The following is a 23,044-nucleotide window of genomic DNA, read 5'->3' as shown; positions in this document are numbered from 1 at the left end:
GTGTGTTCCCACACTCCAACCCCAGCTCCTGTTGCACCCTAAAAGGTCTCTCCCTGCTTCCATGTCAGCAGGAATAACCCAGGGGGAATAACCACAAGGCAAACTTTCCTTGTGACGGTTTTTAGAAAGTTGCATGCTGCTTCCTTGGCATGATTCTGTCACACACGCCAGATCTTCCAGGCGTGACTGTCTCCCAGTGACTCCTCCCAAAGGTGCCTCTGCAGGCCTGTACAGTCATGTACAGTGTCCACAGTCTGTGCATTACCACGTGGACAGTCTGCAGGAAGCTCCATGGAAGCTCTATGGAAGCGTCACAGAAATGCGAGCTGTCAGGCTCCGCCTTGACTTGGCCTACATGTTCCCTTTTGCTGAACTGAAAGTTAAACAAAAATGAATCCAGAAAGAAGGGTTTGGCTTAGATGTTCTTCCTTTTGTCATATCTTCTCCGCTCAAGAAAATTAAAAAGCAAAGGAAAGAAGGGGCCGAGCAATAGTACAGTGGGAAGGGCTCCTGCCTGGCATGCAGTCAACTCAGCTCGATCTCCAGGTCCTCATATGGTATCCCAAGGCCATAAGGAGTGATCCTGAGGGTAGAGCCAGGAGTAAGCCCTGAGCATCACAGGTGTGGACCAAAGCATAAATGAAACAAACACAAAAGAAAGATGAAAGAAAGAAAGAAAGAAAGAAAGAAAGAAAGAAAGAAAGAAAGAAAGAAAGAGAAAGAGAAAAGAAAGAGAAAGGAAGGAAGGAAGGAAGGAAGGAAGGAAGGAAGGAAGGAAGGAAGAAAGGAAGGAAGGGAGGGAGGGAGGGAGGGAGGGAAAGAAATAACAAAAGAAAGAGAGAAAAGAAAGAGGAAGAACAAAAGAAAGAGAGAAAGATAGAGAGAAAGAAAGAAAGAAAGAAGAGAGAGAGAGAGAGAGAGAAAATGTCCCTAAGAGACACACAGAAGTTGTGCTGGAAACGGCTCGGTCAATGGCACTGACTGACCCTGGCAGATGAAGCCACCCTCTGGCTCCAGGAATCCCTCATGCAACATTAACCAGTGGAGCAGGTTCTCTCTCTCGTTCCAGGAACCCACATTCTCAGCCCCCCTGTGGGGTCGAACGCTCAAGGAAAGGGTCCATATTTCCCGTCTGCACCAGCAGCCACCACATCCTAGTTGACCCTGAATGCAGAGTAGAGGCTCCAGAGACAGAGCACAAGGGCTAAGGTGTTTGCCTTCAGTGGGGGCACCCCATTTCAGCTCTCATCATTGCATATCCCCTCAAGGTACCACCAAGAGCTGCCCTGGACAGAGAGGCAGGAGTAGCCCCTGCAAACCACAAGATGTGACCCCTCCCAAAAAAGATTATTTCAAATTGGGAGTAAAATGAGATAAGAAGTGGCAGAGAAAGAGGAGAGATAAGCTCGGCACTCACTTCTCGGGCTGTGATCTTCTGGGTCATGCAGTTGGGCGTCTTGCACCCCCAAGCCTCATCATAGCAATTGCTCAATAAATATTCACTTGAGGGCACCAGGTTCTACTCCTTGATTCTGACCCTGGTCTGTCAAGAGTTGCATGAGGAGGTGGTTCCTGTGGCAGAGCAGAGCCAGTGAACACCTGTCAGCGCAGAGAGGAGGATTCAAGTGTCTTCAAGGTTGGGATGGGAGTGACATGGCTGAGGACAGGGCTGTGCCCACCCCAGGAAACAGCTTCACAGAGGAACAGGGGCATCTGCAACCCTCCCCCCCCACACACACACACGACGGTTACTGAGAAAGAAGACGTCTGTTAGGGGAGCAGAAAACTGGGAGGAGGTCAAGATCAGAGAGGTAGCAGGAGGCCGAGAGGGAGGAGACGAGATGCAGGAGATGTAATAGGAGGGGGAAAAAAGCCAAGTGTTGAATTTGAAGACGCCAGGATGGCAGCGGGCCCCAGGCCTGCTGGGACCATGCCAACAAACCGAGGAAACAGAATCAAAAATCAGAGAAGAATTGGTCAACCGTAAAACAGGGAAATATGCTCAGGGATTTAAAAGAAAAGGTCCCAGAGACTAAGAGAAAAGAAAGGGTGCAGGACGTGGAAGAGAGAAGGAATTCTCGTGAACACCCGGTTCAAGTGAGTGACGACGCCTGCAGCGGAGAAGGCGTGGTGGCAGGCCAGGCCTGAGCTGATGCTGAGAATTGTGTCTGGATGCCGGACTCCAGGGGACCCTGAAGCGTCTGTGCCATCCTCCTTCCACGGGTTCCAAGGCCCAGGGTGCTGTTCCTCAAGGGAGTTGAGGGAAGGAGTGAGAGGCAGTTCCTACAGAGGTCCTCCTCCCTCCTGCATCTAGTGATTGCAGGAAGCAGCCAGCCATGGCCTGGACTTGCAGTCTGGACTGAGACTGTTTCTCTGTGGGGTTTGAGCAGAAAGACTGGCTTGAGCGAAGGGATGAGAGCGGGGAGTGCCGTGGCCTGCTCTGCCCTGCTGGAGGCCATGGAAGGGGCTGGGCAGGCAAGCGGAAGGGAAGCCCAGAGTCAGAGCCCGGGAGACTGAGGGTAAGGTGCAGGAAGTGCTGGGAGAGACAAGGGCCTAGCATAGCTTCAGAGACTGCCTGTGGGAAACACTGGACAACTGAGTGCAGCTGGTGCTGTGTGCGGAGCTGGCCAAGTGTCCGTGGAATGACGAGCCAGCAGCCAGGCCCTGGGAGAAAGGGCGAGGAGAGCGATGCAACGGGCAGCTTCACTTACTCCCGGCAAAGGAGCGTCAGGAGCAGGGCGAGGGCAGGAAAACAGTGAGGGACTGACGCCAGAGGATCCTGCACACAGACCCCTTGGAGGCCTTGAGCACTGCACAGAGACCCCTGAGCACTGCACACAGACAGCCGTGAGCACTGCACACAGACCCCTGAGCGCTGTACATAGAGGCCCCTGAGCACTGCACAAGAGACCCCTGAGCACCGCACAGAGACCCCTGAGCACTGCACAGAGACCCCTGAGCACTGCACACAGACCCCTGAGCACAGCACACAGACAGCCGTGAGCACTGCACACAGACCCCTGAGCACTGTACATAGAGGCCCCTGAGCACTGCACAAGAGACCCCTGAGCACCGCACAGAGACCCCTGAGCACTGCACAGAGATCCCTGAGCACTGCAGAGCAGTGTCCATGCTGCGCGTGGCTTCTGAGAGCTGAGGAGACCCAGGAGCAGCCCTGTGGATGGGAAACCTGGTGCTGTAAGACTCTCGAGGTGGGGGTGAGGCAGGGAAGGAAGGAAGTGCTGGAGCCAAGCCCTCCCAGGTGACAGGCCTATGGGCGGGAGCAGGAACCACGAGAAAGGCCCCAAGAAGGTGGATGTTCCCGTCAGGGACTTAGAAGCCAGCATGGAACTCTTGACTTTGGACAAAGAAGCGCTGAGAGTAAGTGAGATGATAGTGAAATGACCTCAAAGGCAAACTCCGCCGTGCACTCACGCCACCATCTTTTCAGATGGCCAATGTGCACCATGAGAAAAACCTAGTGCAGCATGCTAGCCATCCCAGTGACATCTGTCTGAGGCATCACTGGGCACTTTCTGGGTCCTTTTAAAAAAAATTGCAGTTTATTTATTTAGCTTTTTTTTTTTTAGGTCACACCTGGTGATACACAGGGGTAACTCCTGGCTCTGCACTCAGGAGTTACTCCTGGCGGTGCTCAGGGGATCATATGGGATGCTGGGAATCGAACCCGGGTTGGCCGGGTGCAAGGCAAACACCCTACCCGCTGTGCTATCGCTCCAGCCCCTTTCTGGGTCCCTAGTGCAGGGACATGAACTCACCCCAGCGGTCCAAGGCAGGACCACAGAGGGGGCGTCCCTCAAGCCAGGTGGGTGCAAAGCCAGGACAGGAAATGAAATAGGACAGCAGAAGGATACTGAGAAAACAGGCCTCCATGCAGAACTCACGTACTTTTGAGAGAGAAGAACCAGTCCTGAGGGTAGGCGGAAGAGCAAGTCTAAAGCCCAATGGCCCAGTGAGAAACGCTGAGGACACTGAGGTGGGAGAACCCGGGAGCCACTGCAGCCCCCGGAGCTCACATGGGGGCATTGGCAGAGGACAGAAAGGCCACCTAATTCCTGCATCCTAAAAGAATTATTTGCTCCCCAAGACTTGTAAATGAGTAAGAGACATGGTTCCCCATTTAAATGGAGTCTCCATTTAAATCACTCTTCCTAGAAACACTAGATCGCTCCCTAAATCTTGAGCTCCAATTGTGAGACCCTCTCGTCTCCTAGGCTGGGTAATGTTGGTTCCTTGGAGATCCAGTTCAGTGTCCCTAGGAAGCATCTGGAACGTTCCCTAGCTCACAGTCACTCTCCTGCATGTGGTGGAAGGATGAAGTCAAGGGAAATAGAGGTCAAAGCATGCACGTGCTGGGGTAATCCTGCCGGTAGGGGAGAATAGCCTGAGCCTCACCCGAGCCTGACTCTCCCTACCATCCCCATATACCCGTCCCTGTGAAATAAAGCTGACATTTTAAAAAATGAATTGAGTTACTCTAAAAAGATTTTTTTAACCCCAATGGAAATGCAAAGAGAGATTTAGAATTATGTGTGAGACATTAATTACTTAAATCTGACTGAGCGGTTGTTTCTATGAATGAATGCACTTAATTAATTTTTCCCCTAGCTTCTTGCTATTTCCTGACTATAATCTATTTTCTTTTATCCCCAGGGGCAATAGAAGGACAACAAAAGAAGGATCCAGTGATTTGAAATTCCAGAACTTCAGTCTGCCAAAAAATAGGTCAGAATATTTGCTTGTTTATTCGGAGAGGAGCAAAATGTTTCCTCCTATGGCACATCAGCTCTCTCTCTCTCTCTCTCTCACACACACACACACACACACATACACAGACAAACACGCATCAATGAGAGCATGTATATGCACATACGCACATGTGCAGTGTTGAATCGCACTGCTGGGGGCTCTTTTAGCTGTCACACAGAGCCCCAAGTTCAGAAGGAAAAGAGATTGAGTGGATTGAACCCTCAGGTGTGTGTGATGAGGGGGCACTGGCAAAGCCCCGGGTGGCTACTGCCACCACCAGTTCTCTCAGTCATCGGGAAGGTAGTGCCCAAGGGACAAGTGTCTGCCAGTAGCTGGGCCTGGTGGCAGGCCCTGAGGATCAGGCCTGGGGGCACCAGGGTCTACCCAGCAAGGAGACTAGACAAAGACTTGAGCCCGGGTGGTGTTTTGCCTCCGAACCTCAACCCAGAAAAGCATCTCCCAAGCAATCCAACCTCTTGCACAGCCAAGGGAAAAGTTCAGAGTCGTGCCTCCAAGCCACTCTGGGATGCTCAAAGCAGAGCTATCTTGATTCTAAGAGGAATGAAAACCTGGTCCCGAAAGCAGTCCAGCTGGTTGTGGCCAAATCCCAGGCCCAGAGGGACTGAGTGGCCCCTGCATCCCACCAGAAGGCCCAACCCGGCAGCCTCAGCAGCCAGCAGACCTGTAGTCAAGTTTAACACAACTGGGCTTCCAAACGTTGGCACATACCCACTCAGCTGGCACTCGAGGCATTTCCAGACTCTGAAGATTTGTTCGAAGACATATTTTTCCTAAACAGAGTGAATGAATGCCTGTAAAGCAAAATACTTGAAATATTTTCAAGCCCACATGAAAGCAAAAGAAAATTTGTGTCTTTTCTCAGACCTCTTTAATGTTTACATTAAATACATCTGAATAATGCATTTTCAGGCCATTTTTCTTATTTCTTGACAATAGCAAGAGATCGGAGATGGAAGGGTTGTGGGATTTCCTTCCAGTGGAGATGGCTGAAGCAATTACATACATCAAAGTAATACTTACAGTTACATTTTGAAAAGAAGAGAGAGAACGTGCGTGATTTTTTTCCAAAGCAAATTACTTCGGGATGTGTCATAGCATGCTCAAGATAAATTAAAAAGAGCAACAGACGATATTTCTGCCACCTGTTTTGAACCATTTATAAATCCAAATTTTTTAATCCCATATACATACAAATCTCTATTACTGCATATTTTATAATGAAAGTAGTATGTGAATATGTTAATATTTGAAACATATAAATCAAATAAAAATGTCTGAAAACTGCATCTCTGGGCCTACTATCTTCCCTTAGTAACTATTGAATGGATTATTCATTTTCCACACAAATCAGTGATCTGCCTGTGTGTGATCAGGGGGAATGTCAGGAAGGTGCCGCCAACAGACAGGGTTAGAGGACACAGGGCTTAGGACCGCGCTCCGTGTGAGAGAGAAGGATTTGGGATGAATGAAGAGGTTAAACAGCCTCCGGCCTGCAGAGCTTCCCAGGCTGAGGCAATAGCAGCAGACATAGCTATAAAGAGCAACACCAAGGGGCTACCTCACCATCACCATCCCCCCGGAGACAAAGCCACTGATTCTCCCACCAAGAACTGTCTGCTTTCAACCACCACCAAACTTGGGCATGACCAGACCTCAGGAAGCGTGAGAGAAATAAGAAGCCGAATGCTGGGGCCCCACCCAAATCAAATCCCTCGAGACCGTCCAAGAAACATCAGGCTCCTGGCCCAGAGATGGTCCAGCGTGGAGCAGCTAGCCACTTTGCAGACATGGGGCCCCAAGCTTGGCCCTGCGCATCAAGTGTAAGCCTGGTGACCATTTGGCAGTGTCCACAGGACCAAATGATGGTGTGACGTCCCCCACACATTACAGCAAGTGCTTGTGAAGGAATTACTGAGGAAAGAGAGAGATGGGGGAGAGACAGGAAGAACCACAGCGTTCCCTTGGTGCCCTTGCCTTTCTGCCTGAGAGCAGTGTGTGGGCTTCCTGGGCTGATTCGGTCTCCAGGGCCCATTTCTCTTCTCCCTTGTGTGCACAGATGCAGAAACATACTGATTAGTATTGTCCTGCCAAGCTCAGACACCTGCCATGCACCAGACACTTCGAGGAGCCTTGGCACTGAAGGGCTCAGTGATGCTATAGGGATGCCTGAGAGAGACGGGGTGTTTATACCCCAGCTAGAGTGGTGCTCAGGGCCCCAGCTACATTTGCATTCTGAATCGAGCTTCCAGTCCAGGACTCACGGGGTTCTGCAGGGCGCCAACACACTCCTCTTCCAGACGGACTTGGGACATGTATATCTTACTCTTGAGTCTCTGGGAGGATGAAGGCAAGACTGTCCACCATGCAGAAGGGCCGTGTGCATGACTGTCCAGGGAAGGACATCTTCATTCCTAATAACCAAGCCGTGGAGCAGGGTGCTTTGAATGGGGCCCTGAGCTCGCAACACCAGGTGGAAGCATCCCAGAAATACAGATTCTCAGGCCTCTCCCTCTGGAGTCTGAAACCCGAATGCTGAGCCTGGGGGTTGGCGCGTCCCTGAGGAACTCTGTGGCTTATTCAAGTTTGGGAACCTTGACTTCAAGCCCTAATTGGAGAGCGAGCTTTCAGCACTTACTCAGCGCCTCCTAATAAGTCCCAGCGAGTGGAGTGGGTGGCGAGGGAAACTGGAGAAGGTCATAGAAGAGGACAGAAGGCACGGCGGATGGTGCCCTTCTCACCTTAGAAGTGAGAAATCAAGGAGGAGAGGGGCGGACACAGCCTTGCCCACTAGGCACTTGGTCTCAGGGGAAGGAGAAACAGCAAAACATGGGACAGATCTGAGGACACAAGGCCAGGCGGGAGTGAGCAGCGGATCCTGGGACACTCAGGAAGCAAGGTGGAGGCTCAGGCCATCTCCACTCTCCGGAGGTCAGAGGGTACAGAGTCCAGGCATGCCCAGACACTCCTGGGAACTTGCCATTCCCCTCCTTGGTGGCGCTGTCATGAGCTGACTTGCACCTTCCCATTCAAACCAGTGTTGAGTTGGGAAAACAAGAAAGAGGTCCCCCCACCCACAGCCCCTCACACCAAATTTCTAAACCCTGGTATTACCCGGGCAGCAGAATAGCTGGAATTTCGCTTGTTCCGCTGAGGTCCCAAGAGGGTTCCTGCCTGGGGTCTGGCCCCATGGGACAGGCCACACCAGATGAGACACTGGGAAACCTTGGCCGTATGCCCTGCTGCAGAGAGGGAAGGGGCAGTAGAGCAGTGCATCTGGGTCAGGGCCACATGGAAGTGTTCACAAAAGGAGACCATAGGGGTCGGGGCAGTGGGCAAAGGGAGGCAACTGGGCACCAGGCACAGGGCTCCCCAGCTGTCAGGACAGAGGCTCCCGCTCACTGCCCCAGGCCTTCCATCTGAAGCAGGTGACACAGGAAGGGGAAAGGGCCGGTCTTGTAAACCTGGGCCTGTGAAAGGGGCTTAGACTCTCTCCCAGGAGACAGACTCAAAACCGAGTCCAATGGCCAGCGCAGAGAGTTGCTCATTGTGGGAAAAGCACCCTTACCCACACACACACACACACACACACACACACACACACACAGAGAGAGAGAGACACAGATACACACACACACATTATTTGGAGGTTTGCTTGTTTGTTTTTTATTTTTATTGAGTCACCATTAGATGCAGTTACAAAGCTGATTGTGGTCAGGTTTCAGTACACAGTGTTCCAACACCCATCTTTGCACCAGTGTACATTTCCCACCACCAATGACCCCAGTTTCCCTCCAGGCACACCCTCCCCTCAGCCAATGTCTATGGCAGACTCTCTCTCTGTCTCTCTGTTTCTGTGTGTGTCTCTCTCCCTCCCTCTCTCCCTCCTTCCGTCCCTCTCTCTCACTGTCTCTCTCTGTCTCTGTCTCTCCCCTCTTCCCCCTTTGGGTCATTATGTTTGCAATACAGGTACTGAGAGGTTATCCTGTTTGTTCCTTTACCTGTTCTCAGCACGCAGTTCTGATCCAGAGTGATCATTCCCAACTATCTTTGTCATGGTGGTCCCTTCTCTGTCCCCACTGCCTTCTCCCATAGCATTTGAGGCCTGTTTCCAACCAACACTCACGTTTAACGATCAGAAATTGTCCAGCGTGGGAGGAAAAGGAGAGCCCAGGGAGGAGGTGTGGAAGAAGGGGGCTTCCCTGCCCGGAAAGGAAAGGCAGTAAGCTTCCGCTCTGAAAGCCCTGCCCAGTCCACAGCCTCGTTGGCACTCACCTTCCCCACTGACACCTGCAGTGATGCTCAGGTGGGGAGCAGAGGATGGGGGTTTCCTCAGGGCCCCTTCCCCCAGTTCCTGTCCTTTGGGCACCAGCGACTCTTCCCAGCACCAGTAGACCCCCTGCCAGACCAGCATCTGGCCCCCAGACACCACCCAGGGTCATGCCACATGTCTGCTTTCGCTGCTATGCACCTGTGCACCCCCGCCGCCCCCATCCCTCTCTTCAGCTTCTGGGGAGCCCAGTGTACACAGGCACCCATTGGGTGTCAGACGCTGTTGAGAGCTAAAGGGCTGCAAGGGCTTCAGAAGCAGACCCCCCCCCCCAACTTCCTGAATGAGCCCTGAGCTCCCACCCAAAGACACTCAGTTGGCCCTGCCAAGGCACAAGGAGATATGCAACAAAAGAAGAAAGTCGGGGTCCATGAGAAGACTCTGCCAGTCTGGATGCGTGGGAAGATGAGGGAAGAAGTGCTAGCCATGCTCAGTGAGAGGGCAGAGGGACAAGGAGAAGATGGGACAAGCAGGGGAGGGTCCAAGAGAGGGGAGAGGCTGAGGGTTCTGGTGTGATCTGCCCCCTGGAGCACCAGTTCAGCCCGGCTGGTAGCAGAGCAACCTGCCCATCCTTGTGTCCACCCTAGGGCCCACCAAGATGCCAAATGACCCCATCTCTGTTGTTCAATATGCTATGTGGCAGGGAACTGGGTGTTTCTATCTGAGAGGAATTCCATCTTTCGGTCTCCAAAGAGCTTAACATCTAGTTGAGGGAATTAAAACACAAGCAAGCTTGAACAACAGGAAACTTAAATGAGAAAGGAATCGTGATCAGCTGCTTGGATTGGTTCTGAGCTTTTTATTGGAGCAGAAAGACAGCAGGGACGGAGGAGGAGGAGAAAGAGACCCAGGGGAGGTGACAGAGGAATCGTAGAGAAGTGCTCACTTCCTGTCCAAGCTTCTTACAGCTCCAAGTTATATCAAATGTTCCCAAAATATCAAATCTTTTTATTGCACACCCCAAAATATCTCTTTTGTGAAAATAAAACCGGAAAGAGGAAATTCTTCTTGGGTTTTGTTTGGGGCCCACACTGTTTATGCTCATGGGTTCCTCATAGCTCTGCAGTGCTCGGGGGGCCCTGTGGGATGCCAGGGATCGAATCTAGGTGAGCACCCTACCCGCTGTACTATCTCGCCAGCCCTGGAAAGAGGAAATTTTTGAAACAAATCAAGGATTCCTGTAACAAAGGCGGGAACTCCATTATTAAACATGAGCTCCCACTGATTCCATACTGTGAACTGCACCTGTCTCAATAGTCACGCACGTGTACCAGGAGGAGCTCTCGGGAGGGCACCTGCTGAACCCACAGAGCATGCTCTAGGGGTATGTGTGGTAAGAGTGCATGCAGATGGCACTGCTGAGCCCTGGGGACATGCTTCGTGTGGGACCAGAATATCTCCCCTGTTTGTCCCACTTCTGGGTGGTCCCTCTCTCATTGATTGATTGATAATCAGGGCACTTGGCACAGTCACTGTACATCCGTACAATTTTTGTCGCAAGGACATAAGTCCTTCCTTGATAAGGGCAAAGTAGTTTCCATCAAGTGTGTGGGCACAGTCTCTCTGTCCAGCCATCCACTGACGAGCATTCAGGATGGCGCCACACTTCGACTGCTGTGAATAATGCCAGTTGGAGCACAGGAGTGCAAACAGCCTTTCAAGCTAGTGTTCAAACTAGTATCCTCATATCCTTTGGGAAATGCCTGAGAGAGCTAGTGTTGCAACATACGGAATTTCCATGTTGTTCTGTTTTTGAAATTAATTTGTCTTAATTTTTTTTGCTAGCGAAGCTTATTTTCATTTTTTTTCATTTAATCACCATGAGATACAGTTACAAAGCTTTCATGATTGAGTTTCAGTCATACAATGACTGAACATCCATCCCTCCACCAGTGTACATTTCCCATCACCAATGTCCCCAGTATCTCTCCCACTATCCCTAACCCAGCCCACCCCCTGCTTCTATGACAGGCACATTTCCTTGTACTCTCTCTCTCTACTCTGGGGCATTATGGTTTGCAATACAGACACGGAGAAGCAATCATGTTCAGTTCTTTGTCTGCTTTCAGTCCATGTTGGTGGGTTTTTTTAATTGATTCACTGTAAGGTACAGTAACAAAACGTTCATGTTTGAGCTTTGATCATACAATCATCGAACACCCATCCTTTCACCAGTGCACGTTTTCCACCACCAGAGTCACCATTCCACACCTACTCCTGCCTGTGTGGCAGACAATTTACACAATATTCTCTTTCTCTACTTTGGTTACCTTCAATATTTGTGTCCAGTCCCACCACCACTCCTACCTGCCAAAAGTGCAATGCTAGACAATGTGTTTTGTATTGCTTGTTATGGATACAAGATAATGTTGCGTGGCCGCGCTTGTGGCTGCATGCTCTAGAAATTCGAAAATTTTAATAGTTAAGGTCTGGAAAGACTGCTGCAGCAAGTGCTCAGGTTCGAGATTCCTTTGTATGTCTCTGGATCATGGCCATGTGGGAACTTAAGTAGATGGTGGCTGGGTGTGGGCGTCATCTCAGAGTCCCATGGGGGCAGGGACTGATTCCTTCCCTGTCCCATGAGGCTTGGCATTTCCTGCCACCGTCACCTGTACCTGGAGTTTTTCGTTGAGTTCTAGAAGATGGCGGCCACTGGAGTTCCTAGATGGTAGGCGAAGGGATGGCACCTGCTCCTAACTGGAGTGGCCCAGTGAAAATGGACTATTGCAAAGTCCAGAGACATCTCTGCAGCAAGTTGCTTGGGTCTAAGATTCATTTGTGTATCTTCCATGTTGGTGTTTTAAGGATGGTCCAAATTGTCTCCCCTACAGACTTCCCCCTTTCCCTTATAGACCACCCCCAACCCCTCTGCTTCCCTTTGATTTCAACACTTTGATTCCCATTACTTTCCCATTCAGACAGGATCACTGAGTAACTCATCTCTGTTCATGAGCCAAGTGCCAGGGACCCCATCTGGTGCCTGGTCTCCTTTCAGGGGTTCAGGGTACAATGCACAGGTGGAGGAGGGCTCACCCACAGGTGGTCTGACTGTGAACCAGGTGCCAGGCCAACAGAGGAGGGTTTTCCTCAGTGCACTGGGAAGAAAATCTTCCTCATTGTCAAGGCCAAACAACAGTTCACTTAATGGTCACTGTCCCTGTTTCTCTCTCCAGGCATCCTCTGTCCCCCCTCAGCCCCAGCTCTGAGCATCAGGCTGCCAACACCACGCTTCAGTCCATGTGCAGAACCACTTGGTCTCGGAGCTACCCACCAACTCCCCTGCTCTCTGGGACCAAACCTTAGCTCCATCAGATCATGAACGAGCTTCTGTCTCCCTCCCAGAGACACCGCCATAAGACAGGAAAAGAGTGGCTTTCCCCAGGAGCAACCCCCCGGGTCTCAATCCACCCTTTGTCAAAGTACCCTCGGTCCATTGACACAAACATTCCTGAAGAGCCAAAGCCAAGATAAAGGTTCTGTCCACTCAGAAGTGTTGGGAGCAAGAACAGATGACTAGTTAAAGAAATTTTGGTGTATCTACACAATGGAATACTATGCAGCTGTTAGAAAAGATGAAACCATGAAATTTGCATATAAGTGGATGGACATGGAGAGTATCATGCTAAGTGAAATGAGTCAGAAAGAGAGGGACAGACATAGAATGACTGCACTTATTTGTAGAATATAAAGTAACGTAATTATGAGACTAACAACTAAGGACAGTAGAGATAAGGGTTAGGAGAATAGCTCCACGATTTGGAAGCCTGCCTCACTTACTGGGAGAAAAGGTAGTTGTGATGGAGAAGGACCACTAAGTAAAGGATGGTTGGAGGGATCACTCAGGATGGGAGATGTGTGCTCAAAGTGGACTAAGGGCCAAACATGATGGCCTCTTAGTATCTGTATTGCAAAACATAATGGCCAAAAGTAGAGAGAGAATAAGAAGGAATGTACCTGCCACAGAGGCAGGGGTTGGGATGGGGTGGGGGAGGTGGGAGGGATATTGATGGTGGAAAATGCACTGGTGGAGGATTGGGTGATCGATCATTGTATGACTGGAATGTAATCATGAAAGTTTGTAACTATATCTCATAGTGATTTGATAAAAAAAAATTAAAATAAAGACCACTAAAGTCTACTAAAAAAAAGCGTTGGGAGCTTTGGGTGAAATGACTTAGCTAAGGGCATCCCAAGAGAGGGCAGAGGACCCAGAGCCGACACAGAGCCTCATAGACACTGACCCACTGACCCAGAGGCCCTCATTTTGATTAAGATTATATTAAAGAGCAGTGCGGTACTGCTTAAAAATAGTCATTTGATCAAAATTATAGCAATATAATCCTCAGACAAGATGAAAAAAATAAAGAATTTTATTCCAAAATACTTTCATAAGCTCAGGGACAGAGCTAAGCAGGATATACAGCACTGAGTCTCTTCATCTTGGAGCTTTGGAAGGAGGGCCTGCAGGGTGAAATCATCCCAGCATTCCCTGGGGGAGGGGGAGGTTGCCCTACTCTGAACTTGTGGCAAGGGTTTGGGGAAACAGTGGGGAACACAAGCCCCTAACTCCTCATGGGGGGCTGTGTGGAGGAGTCTCCATGCCAGGAGCTCGGCTCTGGGGCAGGCTGGGGCCCCATCTCCTGGGGACAGGAATAACACACATCCACACTTGGTTCCCATGGCTGAGGGTTGGTGCATGTGTCCCAGACCACAGAGGAGTGGGCAACCAAGGAGAAGGACTTTTATTGGGGGAGGGACCTATAAAAAATTTTTATTGTTAAACCTACTAAATTTTTAAGAAGTATTAAGTTTTGAAATAATTCTATATATATATTTGTAACGAGCCTCAAATGTTGAAAACCACAGACCTGGTACTTTCCAGACTCTCCCCCATCACCACCACCACCACCCCACGCACACACAAACCTCTTCATTTGCACACTGCACAATCTTAAAAGAGGCCGAGAAGTAGCAGGAGAAGGAGGAAGAGTGAGGAATGACTCATTTGTGGAATATCAAATAACATAGTGTGAGACGAACACCCAAGAGACAAGGGCCAGGAGGATTGCTCCACAGTTTGGCTGCCTCATGAGCTGGAGGAGAAGGCAGCTGGAATAGAGAGGGGATCACTAAGTCAATGATGGTTAAGGGATCGCTCAGGATGGGAGATGTGTCCTGAAAGTAGACTAAGGACCAAACATGATGGCCTCTCGGTGTCTGTAATGAAAACTGTGATGCCCAGAAGTAGAAAGAAACTAAGAAAGAAGCTGTCAGAGAGGCAGGAGGAGGGACTGGAAGGGGGTGGCGGGAGGGATACTGGAGACATTGGTGGTGGGAAATGTCCACTAGTGGAGGGATGGGTGTTCAATCATTGTGTGACTGAAACTCAATCATAAGAGCTTTGTAACTATCTCACGGTGATTCGATTTAAAAAAAAAAAAGTGAGGATGAGGGGGGAAGCTGCCATGCCCTGCCATGCATGGTACAGCTGTGGCTTGTTGGTCAGGATGGACAGGGCAGTGTGATTGTCCTGGTGCTGTTGACAGGAAGCCTCTTACTGGCGGGTAAGAGGCAGCTTGCTCTTGCTTAAGCAAAGTGAGAGGCTCATGAGATCTCCCAGAGGTTTGCCAGCAGCCGCCCCTCAAATTAATCACCCAGGGCTGTCAGGCTGCACGCGGAGCCTCTTCAAATCCTCACAGCCGCTGGGTGCAGACAGCACCACGCTCCAGCTGGACGTTCGGGTAGGCCCAGCACACTATCACCAACCAGCCCCTCTCCTTCTCGGGCGCCCAGCGGGAGGGGCCACCTTCCCTTTTCGTCCCCCTCCGTGGCCTCAGCTGGAATAACAACATAATTCCCTGCGCTTCCACCTCTAATTCACTTGACTTGCACTGACGCACAGAGAGCCCCAGGGTGCAAATTCCCAGAGTGAAGGGCGGATGAATGAGCTCCAGACCCAGGCCCGCCGGCACAGAGGGCAAGTGTAAGCCACTTTCAGACAGCCAGACCCCGTGGGAGAGAGCTGCCCACTGCAGACCCTCCCCTCAGTCCTCAGCACGCTGCAGCTGGAGCTGGTGGGTAAGGAGCCCAAGCTGACCCGTCTGGATCTGCCCCTGACTTGGTGTGGCCTGCGAGACAAGGACTCACCCCCAGCTCTGCTGCAGGCTGAGTCACTAGCAAAAGACATGAGATTCTTGCTACCAAGTGTCAAAACTCCTCGCCACCCTGAGTTCAAGAGCCTGAAGTGCAGGCGTGGGTGAGGCCTCCCCACCAAGGGGCCTGCTGGTGTTTCCAGGTTCTGATGCTAAAAAGCAGGTGAGGGCAAGGTGAGACGAAGGTCAGGTGCTAATTTAAAGGCTGCAGTTGGTCAAGGGTGCCCAGAGAACACTCCTGGCCTTCAGACGCCCAGATAACAGCTAATGCGCCAGCCAGGCCAGTGCTTCTGCCTCTTTCCCCCAAGGTCCAGCTTCTCCTGCAGTCTGGGACATGACTTCTGTGCCGTTGCTGAGGAGGGGAGACTCCTGGGCAGCCTTGGAGTCTCTGGGCATTCCCTCAAAGACGGGATACCAGGTAGGGGCCTGTGCTGATGGGTGCCGAGATCTCTGGCCACACACCATCAGCTCTGCGCAACCCACTGACTGCGAGTCTCTGCAGAATCAGTGAAGCCGGGAAGGATGCAGAAGAACACCATGAGGGTCCTGGGGGCCAGAGTCCTCCATGCTGTGAGTGTCCCCCTCCCTGGGTCTGGACCAAGGGACAGGGCACAGGCCATGGGTTGGGGTGGAGGACAGTGTGGCGCTCAGGCAGGACCCACCTAAGACCCTCTGAGTCAATGCCCCATCTCCCAGCCCTTCCTCTCTGGACAACAGCAGCTACTCCTCGGGGAACGGGAGACATCGGGGCGAGCCAGGAATCGGACTCCGGGCTGGGGTTTTCAGAGGGCGGCTGGTTACCAGCAGCTCAGGGCTCAGGGATTCTCTGACCGGGTGTCCCAGCCGCATAAATATTTACACCGGGTGTGTGTGGAGATGCTTAGCTAATTGCTCCTGTGACGTCTTCCAGGGCCTTGGAGGGAAGGTGTAATTCGAGAGCCAGGCACTGTGGAAGCACAAACAAGTCTCCCAGCTCTGCCAGCAGCATCTGTCCCTGTCGGGACATGAAGGTCCAGGCAAAGACCTTGGAAAAGGCACCAGTTTAGGCAGATCACTTCCCATAGGAGGGGAAATTCCCATTGGAGGGAAAATGAAGCCTGGGTGCAGCTAACTCTGCCCCAAGGAAGCAAGACAAAAAAAAAAAAGACTTCCAGGACCAAGGAGACAAAGCAGTTTCAAAGCAGCGACTTCATCACTAAAGGCTTTGCACGAGATGATTCACCTGAGTCCTCTAAATGTGTCAAGTGAAATATAAATAAACGGGAACCCCCACAAATATAAGCACGTGCAAATAAATTTAAGCTGAAGGAAGTTCCCGTCCAGCAGCATGCATGAATGAATCCTTCGCACTCAGCAACCACCCAGAACACGGCCCAGGGCACGCGATGGCCACCCAGCTCCCTCCACTCATTTGGTGGAGTCTCTACGTGGAAATATTCAACAGCTTGGTTAAAAAATGCAAGCATGAGTGCACGTGGTAGAAGTCCTGGCAGAGCAAAAGAAATTAAAAATCATAGAGCTGGTAAATATGTTTGTGAGGACGCTTCAGCGTGTTTTAACACCAGGATTCAACACATTCCTTGATGTTACCTTTATCCATTTTTAAGCGCATGCACGCGCCCTCCCCGTGTGCATTCACCAACAGTGTGTCTGTGCACCTGCCCACTTTCCTCTTCCTGCTTGGACCCCCCCCCTTCTCTTATTCTCCCTCAGTCTTAAACAACACGATCAAGTTCCCTTCAGGTCTCCACCAACTCAGGTGCACGGGAATGGGTGCACAGGGCAACAGGGCTGTGCCTGCCAGGCTGGCCTTCCTCGAGGAGGTTAGTGGCAAGCAGCTGGCACTGACCTCGCTTCTCTCTTCTGCCCTAGGTCGTGGCCTCATATAAGCACTGCCACAGGTGAGTCCGGGGGCTCCAGGTCACCTCAGCAGGGATGCTGATCCCTGGGGATGTCACTTCCCATGTGTCCTCCACCTGAGCCTTGCTCATCCCTGTCACTACAAGGTAGAGAGCTGAGGTGGGTATTCTAGATGAATGTTCTCGAGGCACCAGCAAGGACAGGAAATCACACCACAACCGCACGAAGCTCATGGGGGTGCAGCTGCCCAGGCCTGTCCAGGTGCTCTTGAATCTAGACGCTGCCCAAAACATTCTGCATTAGCTACACTGCCCCGCCTAGCTGCTTCTAATGCTAATTATTAAATGCTAGAGAACCGAAAGAATTTAGGATTCACAGGATGACTGAACAAAGAGCTCATCAGGAGAACATCCACAACATTCTGAAACACTGTTAAGTTGCTTGCAAGTTTTCAGCGTGGGATTATAGTGGGACATCCCATGACAGAATACTTTGCACCCATTAGAAATGAAGCTTGGCAAGATGTTTCATAGTTGTGTGTGCGTGTGAGAGAGAGGGGGAGGCAGAGCATTTCCACAAGGATGAAGTGTTGATAGTGGTGGTCTTGGTCTAGGAACATAATCGTGGATTTTTTCTTCTGCATATCTGTCTCATTATTTTTCTACAGTAGCCGATATTTTTGTATATAGAAACAATCTCTGGAAACACCTAGACCAGGCCTGGGGAAGACAGACACGTATTCCCCGTATTGAAACGCAGACAACCTGTCTGTGCCTATCCGTGACACGAGGCCCAAACACAGAGAATACTGCCATGTTTTTTCATAAAATAAAGCCAGTTTTTTTTGTCTCCCACTGAATAAAGAATAAAACTAGGGAAGATAGCTCTATTTAGAAAGTGGGTCCTTCTCGCCCTTCACAGCAAGAACCTTGATAAAGATATCTAGCGCCGGTTTCAATTACAAAGACAAGAAATTGCATTTGCCCAGAAAAACTTGTTATGTTTTGGTTTTTTGGCTTTCTAAGGAAAGTGGTCTTGAAGGTTGATTTTTCTCCCCTCACTTTTAAAAGAGCTCTCAATATGAATTTCAGAGCTTGACTTGTCAAGGCAGATATAAGTAAACATGCAATGCCCCCAGCTGGCCCAGTTGGAGATTGCAGTACCTCAGTTAATGTAGGGCTTGGTTTGCCCGATGTGCAAGGAATTGGCAGACAGACACAAAGTAAAAATTTGGCAGTCTCACCATCAGGGAAAGGTGTTCAACCAGTTCTCCAAGGCACAGGTCAGGACTTTATATTATTTATTTATTATTTGTTTATTTTTTAATCATAGTGATAAACACGGGCTGGAGCGATAGCACAGAGGTAGGGCGTTTGCCTTGCACGCAGCCAACATGGCCGACCCGAGTTCGATTCCTCCGCCCCTCTCGGAGAGCCTGGCAAGCTACCGAGAGTATCTTGCCCTCACGGCAGAGCCTGGCAAGCTCCCCTTGACGTATTCGATATGCCAGACACATTAACAACAAAGTCTCCAATGGAGACGTTACTGGGCCCGCTCAAGCAAATCGATGAACAACGGGAGGGCCTTTACCTTTACCTTTTAGTGATAAACACATTTGCAAAGTTGTTTATGATTGGGTTTCAGTCATATAATGTTCCAACACCCGTCCCTTCACCAACGCACATTTCCCACCATCAGTGACCCCAGTTGCCCTCCTGCAACCCCCACCCCTATGGGGCTCTCTCTCTCTCTCTCTCTCTCTCTCTCTCTCTCTCTCTCTCTCTGTGTATTTTAAATCATCTAATTAGTAGTAAGTGGAAAAAATCACAATCATCCTGAAAACGTAGTGTATCTCAGAATTACGAAAGTCAAAAACACCTCTTTGGGTTTCTGCTCTGGCAGGCCAAGAGCAAGGAGGGGTTTACTTTAATAAAAAATAGTCCCATTCAGGCCATTTAGGAGGTATTCTGAGAATGGCTGTTTGAAGTCCTCCACCCACCCACTCACCCCCAAAAATAATAAAATTTCAGTAGCTGTTGCCAATTTCAGGACAAAACTGTATCAGGACTTTTCACTCGATGTTGGGAGTCCCACCCTGAGATGGGACACAAGGTCACTGCCTGCCTGTGTCCCTTGGTCACTTGTCTGTCCACATCTGTTGATTCGACCAGCCAGGAGCCTGTCCTGCCTGCAATAGCCTCTGTAATCAACTTGGCTGGTGATTTTTTGGTTTTTAAAGAAAAAAGAAGTTAAAGGCCTGGCGACTCATCCCACCTGCAATCCTTTGCCCTGCTCCACGGGGTAACCAGAGAGCTCCCCAAGGGACACGCCCTCCCAAGGTCTCATGGCCTGAACCGGCCAGATGGAGGCGGCAGGTGGGCCACAGTCATGATTGGCTCATCCTCGGTATAGGCCTGCGTCTAACCCAGCCCCGTCTCTTGCTCTTTCGTCTCTCCCTCCCGTTCTTCTCTCCCTCTTTCTCCTCTTCCTCCCAACTACAATCCATGCTCTAAGACTCTTAGAAATTGCAATCCCTTGCCCAGAGGTGGTGAAAATTAGTTGGGGCGAATTTATCCCTGCCCCTCTGGGCAGCCAGGTTTGCCATCCAAGGGGACAGACTCTGCAGTGCAGAGCTGCCCTGGCCAGGAGAAGCTGCCCTGGTCCTCGTCAAGCTGAGAGATCCGCTCCATGCCCTAAATTCCCTTTATCTTCCGGAATCTCGGAAAACCAAGGCTGAGTGCGGGAAGCACTAGAGCCTGCTGGGGGTTCACAACGCCCCTGTTAGACAGAGGTGGAGGAAAGTCCCATTTCCCGAGCCCCTTTCCCTACTTCACCCCTAAGCTGCAGGCCCATGTCATTTTCACACACAGGCTGGTAAACCAAAACCCAGATAAGTTAGACACCCCTGCGCCTGCCCGGGGAGACTGGACTCCAGCCCAACGCCCACTGCCTTTGATGGTGTCCTGTGCTCTCGGCCTCCCTTCTGAGCATTTTCCCCAGTCCAGGGGTCCCAGCTGAGAACCTCACCGAGGCACATGCTGAAAAGTTGCGCAATGAGCATGTGCCTGCTGGCACAGCCCGAGGGCCTAGGTGGCTGTGGCACAGGAAATATGGACCCCAGAACACGCTGGCACTGGGGGCAGTTTCTGAAAATGTCTCAAAACCAGCGATTCCCCTTTGCACGGGCTACTGTTCCTTTGTCAAAGCTCGCCTGAGGCTCCACAGGAAGTGGACCTGAACCCTGCATTTCACCCGCTTCCATGAACTGCGCCCTGCTTGAAGCTCAGGGGGGCTGGTGAGCTGCAAACCAACTCCCCACAGGAGATAAACCACAGAGACTGTGGGCCTGGAGCCACAGGACGGGGGGAGGGCACATGCCTTGCAAATGACCTACCAGCCAGGAGGATTCAATCCCTGAGCCCTCCAGGAATGATCCCTGAGCACAGAGCCAGGAGTAAACCCTGAGCACCACTGGGTGTGGCCAAGACACAAAACAACAATTAAAAACTGCAGAGATCATCAGACACTAAAAAATTGTTTTTCTAGTAAAGAAAAAAAAATCTTTGGAACTCAGTCCTGACAAATTTTCTCTTTTCTGGGCTGGAGTAATAGTAAAGCCGGTGAGGCAGTTGCTGAGGGTTTGATCTTCAGCATCCCATAGGGTCCCCTGAGCACTTCCAGGAATAATTCCTGAGTGCAGAGCCAAGCATTGTCGGGTGTGACCCAAAAAGCCAAAAAAAAAAAAAAAAAAGAGGTTTTCTCTTTTCTAATGTGAGCCAGTCCCAAGAGCTATGTCCCAAGGCATTAGCTTGCTCCTGTTTCTGTGCTCTCTCCCTCTTATCAGTTCTGTCTCTCGGTCTGTGCGGGCCTGTGTTCTGGGAGGCAGGTGGAGGAAGCGGGTAAGGAAAGAAGTTAACTGTGTAACCGTGTCCCTTGACAAACCTCCTGCACCTGTGATGGGCTCCTCCATGCTCCCAGCCAGGCTGGGTGAGGGCCGATTGCGCACCCCACGCTTGAGGGGTACTGACCCGAGCTACCCTCAGGGCTGTGGGATGGAGAAAAGACTCCACGAGACCCAGGGCTGGCTCTGCCACTAGTGTCAGTGGAGGTTCACCAGCCCCCCACCCAGAGGACCCCTACCAGCCCATGCCCACCCGCCCCCACCGGAGATCTCCTGACTGAACCGTGAAAGGAGCCCATCTGCCTTGGAGAAACTCTCTTGAAGTCGGCTCTGTAACTTCACTTCCTAGAGAGATAGAAAGTTCTGGAACTCTGCAGGCCAGCCACTTTTGCTTCACTCCTCTCGGCCAGAGAAGCACACTCTTCCCTTCGCAGGTCCTGCTGGGAATTGTTTTCGCTTGTGGTTTCCTGTGGGTGGAATTCTGCCATGGCACCCCATGCCTGTACCAGACCAACCTGGATTTTGGGGGCTTCGGGTTAGGGAAGGGATGACAGAAGTTGCCTCCATCTGCAGTGATAGAACTTGCCCCTTCCGAGAAGGCAGCTGCGGCCTCCAGGGGCATGAACAGCAGATGGGTGTGGAGAGCGACTGTGAGCACTGGCCTCAGGGCAGCCTGCCTGCTCCCATGAACTCCCACCCTCCTGAGACCAGGTCTGTCACTCAGGGCACCCCCTCACCCCCCACCCCCGTGTATAGCAATCCGTCATTTTATAACTGAGGGCTTGTTCCTTTCTCATCCCAGTCCAATGCGGGGAAGGCAGCTCTTCCCACACACTCCTTTGGGTGCATTCTCCTGCTGGCTGCCTGTATTGTCCTGGGGGCCTGGGGTCAGGCCTGAGGCAAGAATCCAGCATGGTCACCCAGCCCAAGGGATTTGGGGACCACACAGCCAGCGCCACCAGGCCAAGAGTTAAGGGAGGGAGTCCCTGGGCCAGAGAGACTACAGCCCTCAGCTCGGCCGACTGCCCTGGAGATACCACCTGGCCCTGAAAAGGTCCGTGTTGGGCAGAGTTGGGAAAGAACCTTCTGGACTAGGTGGGGTGCTGAGTCTGCAGCGGGCTGGGGTGGGAAGGACTTGCACAGAGGCTCCTGTGGGTGAACCAGAGGGGAATGAGAAAGGGAGGGGGGAGGCCTGGGCTCAGGGACCCAGGGCAGAGGCTGGGCTACAGGGGCCAGGACCAGAGAAGCTAGCTGATAGCTTCCAAACTCTGCTTTTGGAAAATAATTAACCACAAGCAGGTACTGCGGAGCCTGGGGGTGAAGGACAGTCCTTCCTTGTGTGGGGAACCCGCATGACAAAACCCTCAGCTGTGCTTATTTTTATGCAAGTGCCTTGTGAGGTAGGACAGAGCCCCCACCTTTCTCTCTCTCTCTCTCTCTCTCTCTCTCTCTCTCTCTCTCTCTCTCTCTCTCTCTCTTTCTCTCTCTCTCTTACACACACACACAAAAAACAGACACACAGAGAGACACATACACACACGTACAAACACACACACATAAACACACACAGACACATACACACATACAAACACACAGAGACACATACATATACATACAAACACACAGAGACACATACACACATATACAAACACACACAGAGAGACGGGACACATACACACACATACAAACACACAGACACATACACACATATAAACAGACATACAGAGACATATACACAGAGAGACATACATACATACATACAAACACACAGAGATACACACATATAAACACAGACACAGAGATACATACACACACATACAAACACACAGAGACATACACACATACACACACAAGTAGCCTGTCCCATGGCATGAGAAAAGCAACTTGGAGGACCAGGGACCCTCATGACTGCAAAGACTCAGGCAGAGGCCCCACCATACCCCGAGGGAGCAGGAGCATCCCAGCTGACTGGCCGGCCTCTGTCACAGCTCTGTGTCACCACACCTCCCGCCA

The 23,044-nt window shown here is 51.1% G+C and overlaps 1 protein-coding gene across 1 annotated transcript in view; it reads left to right on the top strand.

Moving 5' to 3' along the window:
- Nucleotides 1-23,044, top strand: part of LOC130045935 (cytokine-dependent hematopoietic cell linker-like) — a 126,458-nt gene that overhangs the window by 41,993 nt on the left and 61,421 nt on the right. The window contains exons 3-4 of the mRNA XM_056138817.1: nt 4,675-4,746; nt 17,143-17,171. Coding sequence (XP_055994792.1) covers nt 4,675-4,746; nt 17,143-17,171 — 101 coding nt within the window. The remainder of the gene's footprint in view (nt 1-4,674; nt 4,747-17,142; nt 17,172-23,044) is intronic.

The sequence above is a fragment of the Sorex fumeus genome, unplaced genomic scaffold, assembly GCF_029834395.1.
Source record: "Sorex fumeus unplaced genomic scaffold, SorFum_2.1 ptg000130l, whole genome shotgun sequence".
In the NCBI taxonomy this organism is placed as follows: Eukaryota; Metazoa; Chordata; class Mammalia; order Eulipotyphla; family Soricidae; genus Sorex; species Sorex fumeus.
The sequence above is the reverse complement of the archived record's forward strand: the minus strand, read 5'-3'. Positions and strand labels throughout refer to the sequence as shown.